The sequence below is a fragment of the Solanum tuberosum genome, unplaced genomic scaffold, assembly GCF_000226075.1.
Source record: "Solanum tuberosum cultivar DM 1-3 516 R44 unplaced genomic scaffold, SolTub_3.0 scf00168, whole genome shotgun sequence".
NCBI classification, from domain to species: domain Eukaryota; kingdom Viridiplantae; phylum Streptophyta; class Magnoliopsida; order Solanales; family Solanaceae; genus Solanum; species Solanum tuberosum.
The window spans coordinates 276742-296442 of record NW_006239096.1 but is presented as its reverse complement, the minus strand read 5'-3'; the positions used below and the strand labels follow the sequence as shown (position 1 = coordinate 296442).

The window sequence follows — 19701 nt, the reverse complement described above, 5'->3', positions numbered from 1 at the left end:
ATCATGTGTTGGATAATTCCTCCCATGCACCTTCAATTGGCGCGACGCATAGGCTATAACATTCTTATCCTGCATTAGTACAGCGCCCAACCCAGAATGATAAGCATCACAATAAATAACAAAGTATTTACCTTCAATTGGTAGCGCAAGAATAGGTGCGGTGGTCAAAAGAGTCTTGAGATTTTAAAAGCTCTCCTCACATTTTTCAGTCCTTTCAAATGGAATCTCCTTCTTAGTCAAATTAGTCAAGTGAGTGGCAATAAAAGTAAAATTCTTCACAAATCGATGGTAGTAGCTAGCGAGCCCCAAAAAACTCCAAACTTCTGTCACAGAGCTAGGCCGAACCCAATTTTTAACCGCCTCAATCTTTTGAGGATCCCCTTCCTTCAAAACTACATGTCCCAAAAATGCAACAGAAGTCAACCAAAATTCACACTTAGAAAATTTAGCATACAACCTTTGTTTCCCAAAAACACCCAGAACAATACGAAGATGGTCAGCATGCTCTTCCTCACTTTTTGAATAGACCAAAATATCATCAATGAAGACTATCACAAACGAATAAAGAAATGGTTTGAGCACCCCATTCATCAAGCTCATAAAAGCTGGAGGTGCATTAGTCAAACCGAAGGACATAACTAGGAACTCATAGTGCCCATAGCGGGTTCTAAATGCCATCTTGGGCACATCCTCAGGCCTAATTTTTAATTGATGGTAACCAAACCTTAGATCAATTTTAGAGAGGACTGAAGCACCTTGCAATTGGTCAAAAAGATCATCTATTCGTGGCAAAAGATGCTTGTTTTGAATAGTGATCCTATTCAATTGCCTGTAATCTATACACATTCTCATGCTACCATCATTTTTCTTAACAAACAAAATTGGGGCACCCTATGGGGAAGCACTAGGTCGAAGAAATCCCTTATTAAGAAGCTCTTGGATTTGAGCCTTAAGCTCTCTTAATTCCGCCAGAGCCATACGATATGGAGGAATAGAAATGGGGCGCGTACCTCTATCCGGAGGCATACCAGGAAAATCAGTAGGGAACACTACTCTAAATTCTGACACCACAGAAATAAACTCAATAGATGGAGACTCAACCTCAACATCCCGGATATGAGCCAAATAAGCTAAACAACCCTACCCTACTAGTTTCCTAGCCCGAATAGAGTATATGATCTTAGCTTGCTTAGACTTGTACACCCCTTCCTGCTCTAATTTTTCCCTTCCCGAAATTTCTAGAGTTACAGACTTAGTATTACAATTTAACACAACATAATAGGGGGACAACCAAGTCGTTCCTAAGATAATATTAAAGTCAGTCATATCTAAAATCACCAAATTAGCCCAAGTCAGAAAACCATAAACAAAATAGGACATGCACGATAGACATGGGTGACTATGACTGACTCTCCAACTTGGGTAGAAACATGGATAGGGGAATCAAGTACATCACAAATCATATCAAACTTTGAGGCAAATCGCACAGATACATAAAAATAAGTAGAACCCGGATCAAATAACACATTAGCCATCCGGTCACAGACAAGAATAGTACATGTGATCACCGCGTCAGATGTCTCTGCCTTAATATTGCCCGGAAAGGCATAACACTGAGCCCTATCATCTTGACGAACCACTTCCCTGCCTGATTTCACGTTACCTCTGCCTGCATTACCATTCCTTCTACCTCCACGACGTCGCTGAATACCTCCTTACCCACCTTGTGGATGCCCTAGACCATTATTACCATTTCCCGCGGGTACCACTTCCTTAGTCTATTGTTGCGCGGACTCAAACACACGTGGATGGGGACAATCTCTCCTCATATGTCCAAGTTCTCCATAATTATAACATACACGATCAAAGGATGACCTACTGCCAGCTGAAGGTGCGCTATCCTGAACAAAATTATAAAATGGAGTTCACGAATATTACATGTAGAGACGGGCATGACAGATTGAATTGGCTAGGCTACAAGCGTTGGCCTTCCGAACTCCCTGGTGTAAGAACTTTGAAGTTACCCGAGTTCTTGGCCCTTTTTGCCAATGCCTTGGTTTGACCATCTCGTATTACCCCCTCAACTTTCTTAACATAGTGTAACACCACATATCTGAAACATACCAAAAATACAGATTTTGAGAAGTTGTAGGTGCAACCCACGGTTTTCATCCACGGACCGTAGGTTAGACCACGGCCCGTGTTGGTGGTCCGTGGCTCAGCACTGCAACCCCTCCCCAAAACCCAGCTTAGAAAATTGGCTAAGTCTCGACCCACAGACAGACCTATGGTCTGTAAGTCAAACCACCGTGCGTGGTCTGTGTCCGTGGATCAAGACCCTTTTACCCAGCCTCTGACACGAACTACAGCCTACCAGCACGGACCGTCGTTCGATATACGATCCGTAAGTCTGACCGTAAGTGGGGGTTAACAGCCTGTTAGAGGAAATTGTTGATTAGGTCAACTTTAAATGGTCATAACTCTTAGCACAAAATGAATAAGGTGTCCCATGACCCTATGATATAATAGATAATTTAATCCTCTTTCCAACGCCACCAGGTTTGCTAAAATTCGACCTCCAAGTAAAAAGGTATTCTTGTTTTAGTGAAGCCCTGTCGAGCAGACTTGACTTACGACCCCAATCTACGGACCGTAGATTGAACTACGGCCCGTAGGTCCAGTTCATCGATCACTCTGACAATAGTTAAGTCAAGGGTCTTTTGGTCTTTTCCTATTTGGTTGGACCCCTAAGATACGTCGTTTAGACCCTAATAATGAGGTTTTAGTCAGTTTAAGCCTAGAACTTACCTAAGTCAAGTCATTAATCAAAGCTCAGAAAATTATAATCAAGAGAGGAGAAAAAAAGTCAAGAACCCTAGTTCAAGAACACAGCAAAGTTCCATCAGTTCTAGCCCCGAAATTGAAAGATTTCTCCGTGGAATTCATTACCAGGTATGTGGGATTTCACTAATGGGTTCCTTTCACCCATTAGGTCCCTAGAATTCAGTCAGATTCTTGATTCCATGATTATGAACAGACCTAGGGTTTCTAGAATTTCAACAGATCATTATGTATTAATTATTTTAATGTTCCAAATCATGTTATCATGTTATTGCTCAGTTTATTGCATGAACTTCAGAACCCTAGCTATGTATTTCTTTAGTTCTTGAATTACACATGCTAGGTCAGATATTTCAGTATTTAGTTATACATGCCTCAGTTTATGAATGCATCATTATCAGATTAATTGTTGCATTCTCAGTTTTGCATGTTCAGTTTTGAGCTATCCAGTATTACATAAATTCAGTCATAATGTGTTAATCACTTAATCTATTAGGAGTAGTATAATACTGAGTTGGACTAGGGTTTAGCGTACCCATATAGTCCCAGAACTACGAGCCACGTAGGTGTAAGTCCCCTCTATGGGCATCATTTTAGTGATCACACCAACATGCCTCTACACCTTTGGTCGGGTGTATTGGCTCCTCTCGATGGGGTGTATACATCGGACTCCATATTTAGCTCATGTGGTTTTATGTCAGTTATTAGTAGCTCCCACAGTTCAGTCAAATTCTATTGCATTGACTATTTATCAGTATATTCAGTCTCAGCATGTTATAAATTGGTCATTGTATTCAGTTAGTTCAGTATTCAGTATCTATATCATGTTCAGATTATTTCATTGCTTTGTTCAGTTATATGTTATTTCAGCTTTACTCTATCCTCCATGCTCAGTACCTTTCAAGTACTGACGCATACGTGCGCTACATCTTCTCATGATGTAGGTTCAGGTTCTTAGCATCCAGATCACGCTTAGATCGGTTCCTGATCTCCAGTTTAGTAGAATCAGTGGTGAGTCCTCATTCTCCGAGGACAATAGTCATGAGTTTCTTTTCAGTATTTTTTAGTCCTTTAGTTTCAGTTTTGATAGACTTAGTTGGGGCTTGTCCCAGCATTTCTAGTCAGTTAGAGGCTATTTTCAGACATAGTTAGATTCAGCTTAGTATTGAGTTAATATCTTTTTTGTATTAAACTCATTAATTTTCATTTATCTCAGTTATAGTATATGGGTATTCCCCATCTATTTCATTTTATTTATTATTTAGCTTCCGCATCAATTTATTATCTTTAGTATGCTCATGATCATGCCAGCATGGTTAGCTTGGGATCACTTGTGGTCCTAGGTCCCGTGTCCGTGTCTCGAGGGTATCTCGGGGTGTGACACATAGTTTGTCGCTTCATTAAAACTTTTCCCTGCGGAAGTCATATGAACAAATAATACTTGCAACTCAGAGTTCAATCCTCTAATGAATAAACAAATATTCTCCTCCTCAGTAGCCATCAATTGAGTAGCATATCTAGACAAGACATGGAACTTGGCCTTATAAGCAGCCACAGTCGTACCACCTTGCTCCAAAGCCATGAACTCATTCTTCTTGCGATCCCTCAAAGTCTTAGGCACATACTTCTCTAGAAACAGAGCATGAAATTGGGTCCAAGTAAGTGGAGGTAAAGTAGAAGATTTGCATTCTATATAAGCTCTCCACCATTGTTGGCCTCACCTTGAAGTCGAAAGGACACGAACTCAACCCCATGCTGATGAACAATTCCCAACTTATGAAGCCTCTCATAGCAATCTAAGATGAGCTCATAAGCATCCTCACTCTCAGAACTAAGAAATACAGGAGGCTTTAGCTTCAAAAACTTATTCAACATTTCATGCTCATTACTACTAGTCATAACGGAACCCAACAAAGGACGGAAGAAAGCATCATTACCTACAGTCCTACCCGTCTTGGGCACAGTGCTAGCAACAGGGGGATTAGCGGGAGCTTGAGTTGCTTGAACAGAAAGAAGCACTCCAGGACCAACCAATCCCTTCAAGAACGACATAATCTGTTGAGCTAGTACTGGATACAAATGAGGAACACATGTAGTCCCAGCCTACACCTCTTCCTCTTGTCCAATCTCCTCAACATCCTTGACATCCACATTCTCCTCTATCTCTTCATGCTGCGCAGGAGGGTTCTCATTCATAGGAGCATTCTCAACAGGAGATCCAGGCCCAATAGGTGCTACTCTTCCACGACCTCTACCCTTAACTCTTCCTCTATCCCCTGGCTCAACCACGACCTCTCGCTGCAGATTCTTCAACCGGAGCATTGACGGGACCTACTGGCCTGACGCCGTTGAACCTAGTATTAACCATCTGTGGACAGAAGAGTGAAGGAGGTTAGATATCAATTTGAATCGACACATACCAATTGGAATCAAGTTATAGCACAAAAGGAGACAAGAAGAAAATAGAGAGATTTCCTAAAGTCCTATAGCCTCTCGAAGAAAAGTAAAGGCATTCCCGTACCATTCCGCGAGACTCTACTAGACTCGTTTCGATGCATCGAGATCAACGAACCTAGCTCTGATACCAACTTTGTCACGACCCAGGCCATCGTAATTGACACCCACACTAACCCTCCGGTGGGAGAACCACTACTACAATCCAAAACAAGCAACTAAACCAAAAACTAAGGCATTTAAACTAAGGAAGTAGATTGAATAACTAATTAATGAAGTTCTCATAAACTTCAACAAGAGATCTAACAACTAAACTAAACAATGCGGAATTAAATACCTAGAACCTGAAAGTCAATGTACCAAAACATGTAACAAGATCCATAAGTCTAAACAAGAAGGGTTACAACCCCAAACTAATGAACTATAACTAACTAGAAAAGTCTAAGTCCGAAATATAGATATAGACGAAAGGAGAACTCATGGCAGCCCGAAAGAATTGGCCCACCCTTGAATTCGAACAAGATCACTAATCTTCTAGACGAGGTTTGTCAATAGCCGCCTGAAGATGCCCTGTACTCAACAAAAATAAAAGCAAGTATAGTATCAATACACAACTACAATGTACTGGTAGGATCACACGGTTATCCCACTAAGTGTAACACAAGCAAGTTAACAACAATATAATCGCATGCATATATCGAACATATACAATATTATCAACAATACAAACAACAAACAACGAACAATGAACAACAAACAACTTCACATTTCTCAAGATATACAATTGACAAGTCATTGGTCCTCTCATGGAACCCAAACCCAAACAGTTAGCATACCGAAACGTGGTACCCGATCCAATAGTTACGCCGAAAAGTGACAACCGATCCCATATTTATGCCGGAACGTGGTAACCGATCCCAATTAGTATATCGGAACGTGGTATCCGATCCCATCACACACCACAATCATAATCATAAGTACATTCTCAATAATCTTACAATCAAAAAGTGATTAATGGCATATAGTCATTCATCTATCTCATTTACAACATGTGTGATCAATAATGCAATATTCACATACATACATGTATCATAATGAAGCAAGAACAAATATACATCACACAATCATAGAATCACAACCATCACCTAACTCGAAACAAGCTTGAAACCCTAGGAAACTTGATCCTTCCCTTTCCGGATTTGTTCCGCTTGTTCTTGGTCTCCAAACAATCAATACAATATGGGAATCAATAAACAATCACTAATTACCCGAATTACTAACAATTCTATGAACCTTAGATCAACCCATGATCCCAATTATCAAATTTAAGGTTGTTTCCACCATAGAATCTAGATCAAAACCCATCCCCATCAATATTTACTCATTCCATTACGTTCTACAGATAAAAAAACGGATTTGGGGAGTTAAAAACCTTACCTTTAGCCTCAAGAATGGTGGAAAACCAGTAGGAGTTGCCTGGGGTTTGTTCCTTAGCTCTAAAAATCAAAAAGTACAGAAAAAGGTCGTTTAGGGATTTATTTATGACTTTAAGTCGCGTTTGGCCCGCCACAGTAGCACCCAGCCCGCTACAGTGACGACGCCAGAGCGACCAAATTCTCCGCCAAAGCGGGTTGCACGAGACATAGAGCTATTTAAAGAACGGAAAAGGGTCATATCTGCCCCTGAACTCTTAGAAAAGGGTCATATTTACCCTTCGTTATACTTTTTTGATATATTTGCCCCTACCATCCTACTTTGGTCACACATTTGCCCTTGTACAATTAACTTATCATGACACCATTTTTATAAGCCTATGTGGCACCTACGTGGCTCCATGTGTATATACATTTATTATAATAAAAAAATTACTTTCTATTTAGTATTATATTCGACCCAACCGAAGGAGTTTGCGGCTTAGCAGAAACCCTAGTTCCAAAGGTAAGGTAGAACAACAACAATGGTCGTGCCTCTGCTTAACAAGAAGGTCGTGAAGAAGAGAGTGAAGAGGTTTATTAGACCTCAGAGTGACCGAAGAATCACTGTCAAGGAAAGCTGGCGCAGACCCAAGGGTATTGATTCCAGAGTGAGGAGAAAGTTCAAGGGATGTGTCTTGATGCCCAATATTGGATACGGGTCAGACAAGAAGACTCGCCACTATCTTCCTAATGGCTTCAAGAAGTTTGTTGTGCATAATGCTAGTGAGCTTGAGATCCTAATGATGCACAACAGAACTTACTGTGCAGAAATCGCACATAATGTTTCCACCAGAAAGAGGAAAGAGATTGTCGAGCGAGCTGCCCAACTCGACGTTGTCATAACAAACAAGCTTGCTAGGTTGCACAGCCAGGAGGATGAATGAGCATTTTGGCTTTAGATGTGATCTCTATATTGTTTTAGTGTTTGAACCTGTTCCTTGTGTTTTGTTTAATTAGTACTCTGTTTTTCCCGAAGGAAGAAATTAATCGATACTTGGACAGGTTATGATCCTGACCTCCTTACCTTTATTGATATCGTAAACGAGTACAACAGTAAGTTTGGATATTTAGGTGTTCAACAACTTTATTGTTACCGTTCCCTCTGGTAACTATTACGAGATAGATGGCGATAATGGTATAAGGCAGTTATTGTACTTAGTGTCTGAAGAATTTAAGGTCCTTAACATATATGATGTAGATGAAGGCGAGGAATTAATAGAAGTTCATAATATTTCTCAACATTCTGAGTCATATGTTGCAACAACTGAAGTTGGAACTGACGGTGAGAGTGATAATGAGAGTGATGATAATCATGTCGAGGTAGAGTATGATTCTGATGACTTGAATAAGATTGCCTTTCAAAAAAATAGGATCATTGATGAAACGTTGCTAGATTACAAGGAGTTATGCATAGGTATGAGCTTCAAGGATATACCCGAAGCTAGATTATGCATTAACTTGTATGCTCTTGTAAACAAAAGAAACTTGAAGCAGTTGAAAAGTGATCCATCAAGGTTGAGGTATGAGTGTGTTGCAGGATGCGTTTTTCATTACATATTTCTGGAGATAAAGACATGTCGGGGGTTAGAATAAAAACCTTGAAAAATACGCATGATTGTAACGAAGCATTTGACAATGGAAGGGTTGATCATCTTATAATAACATATTATTTCAAGTCTAAATTGCAAAATGACCCAAAGTACAAGATCAAGGATATGAGGGATGATTTAAAAGAAAGATTTGATGTTAATGTTAGTCATGGTAAGTGCAAGCGAGCTAAGCAATTGATTTTGGAAAAACTTGAAGGAAGCTTTACAGATGATTATAATAGACTTGAGGCTTATGCAAATGAGCTAAGGTCTAGTAATCCAGGAAGTGATGTGATTATAAATATATCGAAGGATGCACTTGCCAATGGAAAACGAAGATTCTTGAGGATGTTCATTTGCTTTCACGCACTTAAAATGGGTTTTAAGGATGGGTTAAGACCCTTTATTGGCTTAGATGGAACCTTTTTAAAAGGGAAAGCCAAGGACCAATTGTTAACTGTTGTTGGTCAAGATTGTCAGTCCCATAGTTACCTTATTGCTTGGGCAGTTGTTGACAAAGAAACAAAAAGAACATGGAACTGGTTTTTAGGCCATCTTAAAAGGTCATTAGATCTCAAGGAGGTGGGTGAAGGAATAACCTTCATTTCAGACATGCAGAAGGTAACATATCTGAATTATTTTTTTCCAGCTAATTCTTTTTTACATTAACTTTTAAGTTCATTTCTAAAGCTTCAATCGCTGTCCAGTTCTTTCATTTTACTTCTATCCAAAACTTAAAATTGAAGAATTGTCCAATTCTTAAATTAAAATTCTGGTCAGAAGTAAAATGAAAGCACTAGACAGGTCTCATTGTCTAGTTCTTAAATTAAAATTCTAGTCAGAAGTAAAATGAAAGCACTAGACAGGTCTTTCATTCCAGTTCTGGACATTACTAAAATGAAAAATTAGAAATTCATTCTTTTTGTTAATTTTATCATACAGGGATTACTTCAAGCAATGAAAGATGTGTATCCTAAATCACATCACAGAGTTTGTGCGAAACATGTTGAAGCAAACTGATGCAAAGCATGGAGGTCAGAGGAACTGCAAAAGGTATTTTGGTGGTGTTCATGGACCACATATGAGGAAGATTTCAAAGACAAACTCAATATGATTGGTTCTTTAGATAAAACAGCAGCTGAAGATTTACTGAAATATCCTCCCAATGCGTGGTGTAGAGCCTATTTTGACACCGTGTGCAAGAACTATGAAGTGGTGAACAATTTCACAGAATCGGTGAATAAATGGATTCTAGAAGCTAGAGGCAAACCAATCATCAAAATGCTTGAAGAAATAAGAACTAAAGTCATGAACCAATTGAGAAAAAGGGAGGATGAAGTGAGATTTTGGGATACTGAGTTTAGCCCAAAGAGTATGCAATTGTTCAATGAGTACATGAAAATTGCTCAAAAATGTAAGGTTAATTTCAATGGTGATTATGGATATGAGATCACAGAAGGTTGTGATAGGCATACTGTAAATATGATTTTGAAGAGATGCACATGTAGACAATGGGATCTAAATGGAATTCCATGCCCACATGCAATTTCTGCAATGTTGTACAACAAGCTGGACCCTTTGAGTGAAATGAGTTGGTGGTATAGCAAAGAGGCATTCATGCTTACCTATAGGCACAAATTGCAACCTGTTAGAAGTGAAAATTTTTGGAAGGTGGATCCACATCAAGCAATGGAACCACCTGACCTAGTGAAGATGGTCGGCAGACCCAAAACTAAACGGCTACTGGGTTTAGCCCAAAGAGTATGCAATTGTTCAATGAGTACATGAAAATTGCTCAAAAATGTAAGGTTAATTTCAATGGTGATTATGGATATGAGATCACAGAAGGTTGTGATAGGCATACTGTAAATATGATTTTGAAGAGATGCACATGTAGACAATGGGATCTAAATGGAATTCCATGCCCACATGCACTTTCTGCAATGTTGTACAACAAGTTGGACCCTTTGACTGAAATGAGTTGGTGGTATAGCAAAGAGGCATTCCTGCTTACCTATAGGCACAAATTGCAACCTGTTAGAAGTGAAATTTTTTGGAAGGTGGATCCACATCAAGCAATGGAACCACCTGACCTAGTGAAGATGGTCGGCAGACCCAAAACTAAATGAGTCAGAAAAAAAAGACGAGGCAATTAAGAGGCAAGGCGAGTGGGCAAGTTCAAGAAAGGGAAGAGTTATGACATGTAACAATTGCGGAGAGCCAAACCACAACAGTAAAGGATGTAAAAAGGTAAAATATCTTCAATGCTAATAGCAACTTACTTTTTTCCTGAAGTTTGATTTCTAACTTGTATTTTTTACTTACAATAGCTTGTCAATACAAAGCCAATGAAAAGAACCACGAAATTAATTGATGAACCTGAAGAGATAAACCTAACAGCACCCCAATCAACCCAAGCAAGCCAAGTTGTGAACTTCATGTCTACACCAACATTGATGCATCATGCACCACAGTTTTCAGGTCTAAGACCAAGCATTCCAAGTAAGACGCTAGATTTTGAGTTATCTGAAACTTCAAAGCAAAGATCAAGCAAGCCAGATGCTACTACATTGCAACATACCGTTCATCCAGATTTGACAATCAACTTCCCAAATCATGATCCAGATCCTACTATAAGGCCAATGGTAGTGTCAGAAAATGCAATATTCCGAGCCAGGCAAGAGGGACCAATTCCTTCTGGAACAAGGATTATTAACTTTGTTGGTGATCACAATGGAGTGAGTGTTCCTTCAAATCTTCCCTACTCACCAACCAACCTCACATGGAAGGGAAAAACGGTTATAATTCAAGGTCAATTGGAGATGCAAAATAGGCAAAAAATTAAGAAACTGAAGCCAAGAAAAGGACAAAAGTGATCTATTGGGTTGAAAAATATTTTTGTTATGTTTCATGGGCTTTAATTACTGATTTATGACAATACTTTTTAGTTAATGTCTTTTCAGTTTACTCTTTTTTGTGGTGAACATTGAACATGAATGTCACATTATGCCACTTTATATTAGTTATGATGTAATTGTCCTGTTGTTGCTGAAAATAGTGGTTAAATTGTGAAATGTTAACGCGCTGAAATGGTGTTTAATCTGCAACTACATTTTGTGTGTGTGTGTTTGTATTTGTGTGCTGAAATGGTGTTTAATCCACAACTACATTTTTTGTGTGTGTGTTTGTATTTGTGCAGAGCTCTATTATGCTGAAGTAGCTATTCTAATTGTCTTGTATTGGCTTAGATAATTTATATGAATGTAGTATTTTGACGTTGGAACATATAAGTTGTGAGCTTTTAGATTTAGAAGTCTATTTTTGTGATCCTTTAGATTTAGAAGTCTATTTTGAACTCTAAATTCTAATTGTCTTGATGTTTGCATGTCTTTTATTGCTTTCATGGCCGTGACGGCCTCTGCACTCTTATCAGGCTACAAGTTATGCAAAAGGATCATATGGTGATGAACTGGGAATTGAACCTGCAGCCTTCAACTCCAGAATTGATGTGACTTATAATTATACGTTACGATTCACGGAGTGCAATAAGCTTTCATGTAATAGCTAGTAAAGTTTCCCATAATCACATTATCATGTATTGTACATTAGTAATAGCTAGTAAAATTGATAATCACATTATCATGTATTGTACATTGGACACAAGACACATCTTGCTAGTAATGCTGAAGTTGAACATTCAATATGAATAAATTACACTAATTTTTTTGTGAACTATCATACACAAATCGGTATTTCTTTTGTATTTTCATGCACAAAGATATGTCATATTTACATAAACAATACCAAGCTAACTTGCATAAGCATAATAAGAAGCTAATGGAAGAAGCAAAATACATAGCAGATGAAACTAAATACCTCACCAAAAAACAGAAAACAAAATCACATAAGCCAACACCAAACTACTGGAGTTAGAGACAGAAAAAACCAACTAATGTACACAAAAAAAGAACATGAAATGTTACTAGGTCTCTATCTCAAGAAGGGAATTGATTGAGGTGTTGCTAAACCTCTATGCAAGACCTCAGATGACAAGGACGACAATATCACGGAGGTTCCGAGTCTGTACTAGCAAATCCACTTCACTCTCACTGTCCACCACAATTCTTAACTGCATAAAAATTCAAACTTCTCACTCTCGCTTACTCGGTAACTAAAGATGTAAAACTAAAGCGACAGACAAGAAACCCGACCAATTAGCAGAATCAAGACATGAATGACTCTTCTCTCTGTATCGAAGCCTTCAATCTAAGTTGTCTCTGTATTTTTTCTTTTCGCGCGCTAATTGACATGCTTATTTCCACACACAGTTTTGCTTCTCAACGATCTTTTCTCTGGGACTTCTTCTGAGATATTACGAGCGACGGGAGAAAACTGAAGACCGTTGTCTCTGTATTATCTCTGTTTTAATGGGTAAAGTGATATGAGAGAGTGGATATTAGAATTGGGTTAATGGTTGGGTCGAATTTTACTAAATGGGTCGAATATAATACTAAATAGAAAGTAATTTTTTTATTATAATAAATGTATATACACATGGAGCCACGTAGGCGCCACATAGGCTTATGAAAATGGTGTCATGATAAGTTAATTGTACAAGGGGAAATATGTGCCCAAAGTAGGATGGTAGGGGCAAATATATCAAAAAAGTATAACGAAGGGTAAATATGACCCTTTTCTAAAGGTACAAGGGCAAATATGACCCTTTTCCATTTAAAGAATTCCAAAATTCCCCTTTCACAACACACCCTCAATCAACGACACTAAAAAATACTCGTTCACGCCAAAGTCAGCTTCAGGAGTTCTACTCACCCAAATTCAATTCCGTAACGTCGTACGGATTCCTTAACGCGTTAGCTATCTACTCATGTAATCAAAATCATATTTAAGTCACCCGATTGTTACCAGATTTCCCCACACCTTAATGACTCCGATTTCGTCCAAATCTGGACTAGGTTGGAAAATTTCAAGTTACTATGAAAAAGTTTTCCGACCCAAAAATTTTTCCCATTGGTTTTTCTATAACGACGGGACCCAAAATCTTAATATAGAACTAAGATGCTAATAACCATAAAATGGAAGAGCTTATAGGAATGGAGAGCTTAAAAATAAATAATTACGTGAAGAAGAAATTACAACTTTATATACCTTTTTTAATGTATGAAAGATAATTAGGTGCAATTATATATTATCTTTCCTGCAAATAATTGGGCAAAGAGTATTTTCATCTCATTTTAAAAAAAACAAAAAAAAAAGTATGAATAAAAGGGTTATGAATAGTGTCTTAGTACCGGTTCATTAGCTATAATTTAAGGAGCTTGACATCGAACACCTTGAGGCCAAACCCCATGTCAAGCTCCTATTGTTTCTCCAACAGCAAGAAAAGGAAGCTGTGAGTCCTGATGTGATATCACGATATCAGCCACCTCCGGTGTTACTATCATTGTAAGCTGACTCTCACACAGAGATGATAGTTGTAGCATCTGAAATCTCTGGAGTATCTGAAGCTGTGGAGTACGATTGCATCTTCTCCTGCATTAGTGATCACATACGGCAAATTAAAGAGCCCATACTAGAATGATTCTCTTGCATCACCTTCACCGATTCAAAGAGGGTGTTGAACTCAGAATCGAACATGGTAAAAGGGCAGAGAGGCATGGAGTAAGAATAATAATGTAACAAATTAAGCAAATGTCTATTGATCATCAAAGGAACTTACAAACTGATTGTTCATGTAATCAAACAACAAATGGAGAATAGAAAAGGGAGTTACAAAATAGTTAATGAAAAGAAAATGACACAACTCTTAGCATAAGCCCTATGATTGTTTTCCTCTTCTATATATAAGCATCTTCCGTAATTTGACAGTTCCCCATTCATAACAGCATTAATCACCTTTGTTCACTGAGCACAAAGACATGCCACAACACAGCAGTGAAGAGACAAACACCATGTCACTAAAACATAACATCACTAACGTTTGGCAGTGAAGATGAACCATAACAAAACTTGCAGAAATTTCATGTGGCAGCTTTTGGGGTAACCCGTAATCTCATAGTAGTCCTTCCCAACAACCTTAGTGAATGCATCCCATCCCTCAAATTTGAATCAGTAGTTATCAAAATCCATTCGTTGTCTTCATCTCGATACTTGATTGAAAACCTTTGAAGTGATATGTTAAGCCTCTTTTCCACTTCCCCCTCCAATTCTACCCTCGTTGATGAAAGGGAGAGTTGAAACTTTATGATATCACCTCTATATGTAACCTTTAAAGTCATCCCACTATCACAAGATACTCCTGTTGCAGGAGATCTCTTGTTACCCAAATAATCTGTGCCTTTTTCTTGGGAAAGAGCAACACATTGTTGATCGACCACATATGGTTCAGCACCTTGAAAAGATATGCCTTGACTAACATGGACATTAATCTTTCTAGTCTTATGATGTGGCCATCTAGTGATTCCATATACTTTACGTATTCGTTTCAGTGTTGCTCGACTAACTGCAATAAATGAAGTCCACAAAAGGGATTTCAGTGAACCTATGCATAAATCATTTCATATGCGCTAAAGTTAGTGAACTTACCATGTAGATCTTTTGCAGCATCTTCAAGAGTCATGCCATAGTGCTGCTCCAGAATCTTGCGAGTAATCCCATGATCTTTTTCTATTCTTTGTATTGCGTTTTTATTATGCAAATGAATTATCTCGTTGTTAGTTGTTGCATTTCATGCAGAATTAGTTTCTAAATTTGGTTGCTCAAAGTGTGAATCAAGTTGCATTATATCACTTGTAGCCTCAATGTGGTCATCATGTGCTACATCCACGTTAACTGTTCCTCTGTTTGTCACAGCTTCCTCTATTGGATGAGGCAGTGACGGATCAACTTCCACTGTCCCTTCACAGTTGAGTGAGTCACACTTGTCTGATGAACAAGAAGGAACCAGTAGTGCAGCAGCAACATTAAACTTCTTCTGTAAATTTGACTGTTGACAGAAAGAATCAATTTCTATTGTTTCACCTACATCCTGAAGTGATTGAACACTCGGCAGAGGTTGGCCAATTTCTGTTGTTTCTCCTCCACCCTGAAGTGATTGAACATTCGGCAGATGTTGGCCAATTTCAAAGGAGTCAAGCTCATCACTCTGGGAAACAGTAACAACTTCAACGAGCATCCTCTGCCCCAGTTCTTTCCCAGAAGCAACCATGAAACCTGGAAGTTGTTCTTTCATTGTGGATAAAATCATGTTTAAGTAAGTCTTTGTATCCCTAACAACCATTTCGTTGGGTGACAGAAAGTGCTCAACTACGCAAACAATATTGTTGGCACATTTACTTTGCAAGCAAATAGCAAAACTCTGAGTGAATCTAGCTTTTCGTGCACTAGGCAACACAGGGTACTCATTGATGCTTAATAGAGTAACATCTTTGCAAAAGCATGAACCTTGGGATGCAAATGCCCTCCCAACCAATGCCTTGCCACTCTCAATAAAACAGACCTCAGATGAATATTCGAACTCATAATACATTGGTTTCGGACATTCATTGATTGAGCCACCAACACGATACAAGACTTCTAAAGAGCTAGGTAGAGAAAAAGGAATCCAAATTTGAGCAAAGGGTAAACTATGTCTTTCAAGGATCTCATATAACCTGCCCTCTATATCGTCAAGTCTTTCATGATCCAGCGGCTATAAAAAATAAGCTATGAAATTAGTGGGACTGATCTCTTTTTTTTACTTTCATTTTTTTTGTTTAGTTTCGGCGGGATAAGACACAAATACCCCTAGACTATGACCGAAATCTCAAAGACACACATTTACTAATCTAAGGTCCTACTACCCCTAAACTCATTTTTTGTGTAATTTTGTACACCTTTTGGCTTACGTGGCACACTCCGTGACTCCACTTAAGTGAGGCACGTGGGAGATGTTTGGAGGCCACGTAGGCCAAAAAGGTGTATAAAATTACAAAAAAAATTAGTTCGGGGTAATCGGACCTTAGTTTAGTTAAGGTGTGTCTCTGCGATTTCGTTCATAGTCTAGGGATACTAATGCCTTATCCCTAGTTTTGGCAAAATAAAAAAGGCAGCAACTCCTTACCTTTGAAGGTCCAAAAAGTATGTCCAATGAGTTAGGAATGTACAACCCAACTGATTCGAAATTCAACCACTACGATGGAAAATTAAACAAGGATTATGGAATTGTTCAAACGGGATATAAACAAAAGTGTGGTTGAGCAAATACCTTAATAAGATTGGGAAGATGGAGAGATGGTTGTGTTGATACAATCTCAAATACACCAAGGCACTGCTGATCATGGAGGTTGGAAACTGGAAATGCATAATAAGAATGAATGCCCAAGCGAATTGCAGTTTGAAGCAGTGGAAACTCTGCAGAGGAGTAGCTTGGGACATCGGGATTATATTCTGGCAAGCGTCTTGAGAAAACTCGTCCAGGGGGGCTTTCCTTGTAGCTGTAGTTGTCCATGGGAATCGAAGTATCTAGACAGATCTTCCTGTAGGAAGAGAGCCTCTTATCAAGTTCGTTATAGAAAGCAAATGGTTGATCCGCGGTGGACAGGAAAATCGATCCATTGACCTTGATGGGTGCCCAGTATTGAAGAAGAGAAATATTTGGACTCAACATTTTCTCCATAACAGATTGGATCCTCCATTTCTCAGTTAGAAAGATGGAAACAACAGAATAAGCTGGAGTTATCAAAAAGATAAAAAGATTAGTGCTAAACAAAAATTGGAAAATATTCACAACAGACTCACTCACAAAAGATGGATTTAATGGATCGCTGGTATTCCAACTCGTCCTTCTGTTTTCTGCTCCAAAATGCCCAGACATTGGACTTCAGTTGAGACCAGTCCAATTTACAAGGCATTAGGTCACACACATCTGAAGGTTGCTGAACAACATGCTCCATACTATATTATACAATTTCAGTGCCTCTGCCCCGTTTCTCTGTTGCTTATATAAGCAAAGTTGTGGATCAACTGTCGAAAAGTCGTCGGAGTTACTACTATTTGTTCAATATATAAAAGGGAAATCGGACAAATATACCTAAACTATCGTAAATAGTAGGTAGATATCTCCGTCATATTTTTGGGACATTGGTGTCCGTCCAAAAACTAGAGCATATATACCCTTTATAATAACATATATACACGTGTCATAATTTTATCTACCGACCCAACATTTATTAAATATTGGATTGACGGATAAGATATTGCACCACGTGTCCCTATTTTGTCTTCCGTTAGAGTAAAGAGCATATACACTCTAGTTTTTGGATAGCATGGACACCAATGTCCCAAAAATATGACGAAGAGTATTTGCATATCATTTACGAGTACATTTATCCTTTTTCTCTATATGAAATCATCCATAATTCTCCATTTATAATCACATTAATTAAATAGAAGTATTAAAATACCATTACATTTAGGATCAGAAAATATTTTCTTGAAAAACAAATAAATTTCTAACTTATTTTCTCATGTTTGATTGGTAAGTAGAGAATATTTTTTAATGTTTGGTTGGTGAATGAAAATATTTTCCAAAAAATAGCTTTTAAATTTGAAATATTTTCTAAAAAAATGAATTATTTTTAAATTTGAAAAAATTTCTAAAAAATATTTTTTTATGGGGTTGACCTGGGTGGGGGTGGGGGATGGTGGGGGAAGGGGTCAGTTACGGGGTAGGGTAAAAAAAGGTTAAAAAATAAAGTAGAGTTTTGAAAAATATTTTACTTAATTTTTGAAGTGAAATTATTTTTTAAAAATTTAAGAAAAATAAATTAATTCCAACCAAACATTAAAAAATTAAATATATTTCATAAAATGTTTTCGTCCGTACCAAACACACGCTTTGACCGGCTCAATTTATAAGGAAACGGTGCAAATGGATCAAGAAGCTCAAGAGGTTCAACAAGCTCCACGTTGTACCCAATGTGGAAATTGTCAAAACGAAGGCAAAAAATCGTACTATTTGTTTTTTTATTCAATTTACAGGAAATAGCAAAAAAAATGTTTTTTTTATCGAATTTATATCACAGTAATTGCTCCCTCCGTCCATAATTCTCCATGTATATCATACTCATTTCGTCCTTAATTACTTGTCAACATTTGTATTGACACATCTATTAAAAAAATGATATAATAAGTTTACCATTTTATCCTTATTAATTATGAAATGGATGAATTACAAACTTAAAATTTTCAAAAAATTACTTTTTTCAAAGTAATTAATTGAGGATATAATAGAATTTTTTTTATCCTTTCTTTATTTGTCAAAATGGACAAGTAATTAGAGATAACTAAAAAAGGAAAAGTGGACAAGTAATTAGGGATAGAGAGAGTAGTTACTATTTTGGAATGTCCAAAAATACTTGTCTACTTTATGAAATTAATAAGTAATTTTATACTTAGTTTCTAATTTACCCTTATCGTTAATTATAGTCATTTCTTTATTACATTTTTCAACACATTATATTTATTATATTTAACAAATGATTAGTAAAATTACTCTTTTATTTATAGTTTCTTAAGAAGTGAAGTATTATCGAACAGAGGAAGTAAATAATATTTGAAATGTCATTACATTTCGATTGGGACCATGAATCAAGAAAAGGAGGGAGCCAAAGAAATTAGAGAAATCTTGAAAGGTTCAAAAGGTTATGGTGTATTACATTAAGGTTCCAAATGTTATAATTTTGTTATTCATCGGAACTTATACAATGTGACTGGCTTTTAATTACATGCATTGTATGTGAATTCCTTATTAATATTAAAGAAAGTTAAAATTCGTAAAAATAATATTAAAAATCATATTGAGTTAAATAAAAATTAACCACAAAAAGTTCCTAAAATGTGATAATTAATAATCATATTAATAGCTAACTCAACAAAGGAAAAAGTTATAACGAAATTGTATGTCATGGCAATATCTAACAAAACAAAATTAGACCTCTCATTTATAAGTTTATACCAACTATTTAGTTTACGACCCACATTTAATATAGTTTAATTTAAATATTTTTAGAATAGATCAATAATTCATTTGTTTATATTAATTTATTTTAATTTGATCAAATTCAAAATAACGTAATCTATTTTTAAATTTAGATCACTGAACACCTCTAAATAAAATCAAATGTTTAAAGTGTAGACAAGTGCAAGTGGATTAAAAAGAGGTTCAAATAGATTCTGCGTTTTTTATGGAAATACATAACTTTGAAAATTGCCAAAGGGAAAAAGAAAGTCAAAGAAAATTCATTGTGTAGTAGTACTATTTGTTCTTTATTGAATTTAGTGTC

At 37.2% G+C, this 19701-nt stretch overlaps 3 protein-coding genes across 3 annotated transcripts; 2 read left to right on the top strand and 1 right to left on the bottom strand.

The window, feature by feature from the left end:
- The first annotated feature begins 7206 nt into the window (after positions 1 to 7206).
- On the top strand, positions 7207 to 7745 carry LOC102580984 (60S ribosomal protein L32-1). Its single transcript, XM_006354181.2, has one exon. The coding sequence runs from the start codon at positions 7253 to 7255 to the stop codon at positions 7652 to 7654; it is 402 nt and encodes a 133-aa protein (XP_006354243.1). The 5' UTR covers positions 7207 to 7252; the 3' UTR covers positions 7655 to 7745.
- A 599-nt stretch (positions 7746 to 8344) lies between these two features.
- On the top strand, positions 8345 to 9379 carry LOC107061814 (uncharacterized). The gene is made up of 2 exons (XM_015311694.1): positions 8345 to 8980; positions 9302 to 9379. The coding sequence occupies exons 1-2, from the start codon at positions 8345 to 8347 to the stop codon at positions 9377 to 9379; spliced, it is 714 nt and encodes a 237-aa protein (XP_015167180.1).
- A 4669-nt stretch (positions 9380 to 14048) lies between these two features.
- LOC102580642 (protein NLP7-like) lies at positions 14049 to 17377 on the bottom strand. The gene is made up of 5 exons (XM_006354180.2): positions 17160 to 17377; positions 16623 to 17086; positions 16479 to 16547; positions 14963 to 16067; positions 14049 to 14879 (listed from the first exon to the last, which is right to left on the bottom strand). The coding sequence occupies exons 1-4, from the start codon at positions 17308 to 17310 to the stop codon at positions 15105 to 15107; spliced, it is 1647 nt and encodes a 548-aa protein (XP_006354242.1). The 5' UTR covers positions 17311 to 17377; the 3' UTR covers positions 14049 to 14879; positions 14963 to 15104.
- Positions 17378 to 19701: the final 2324 nt, after the last annotated feature.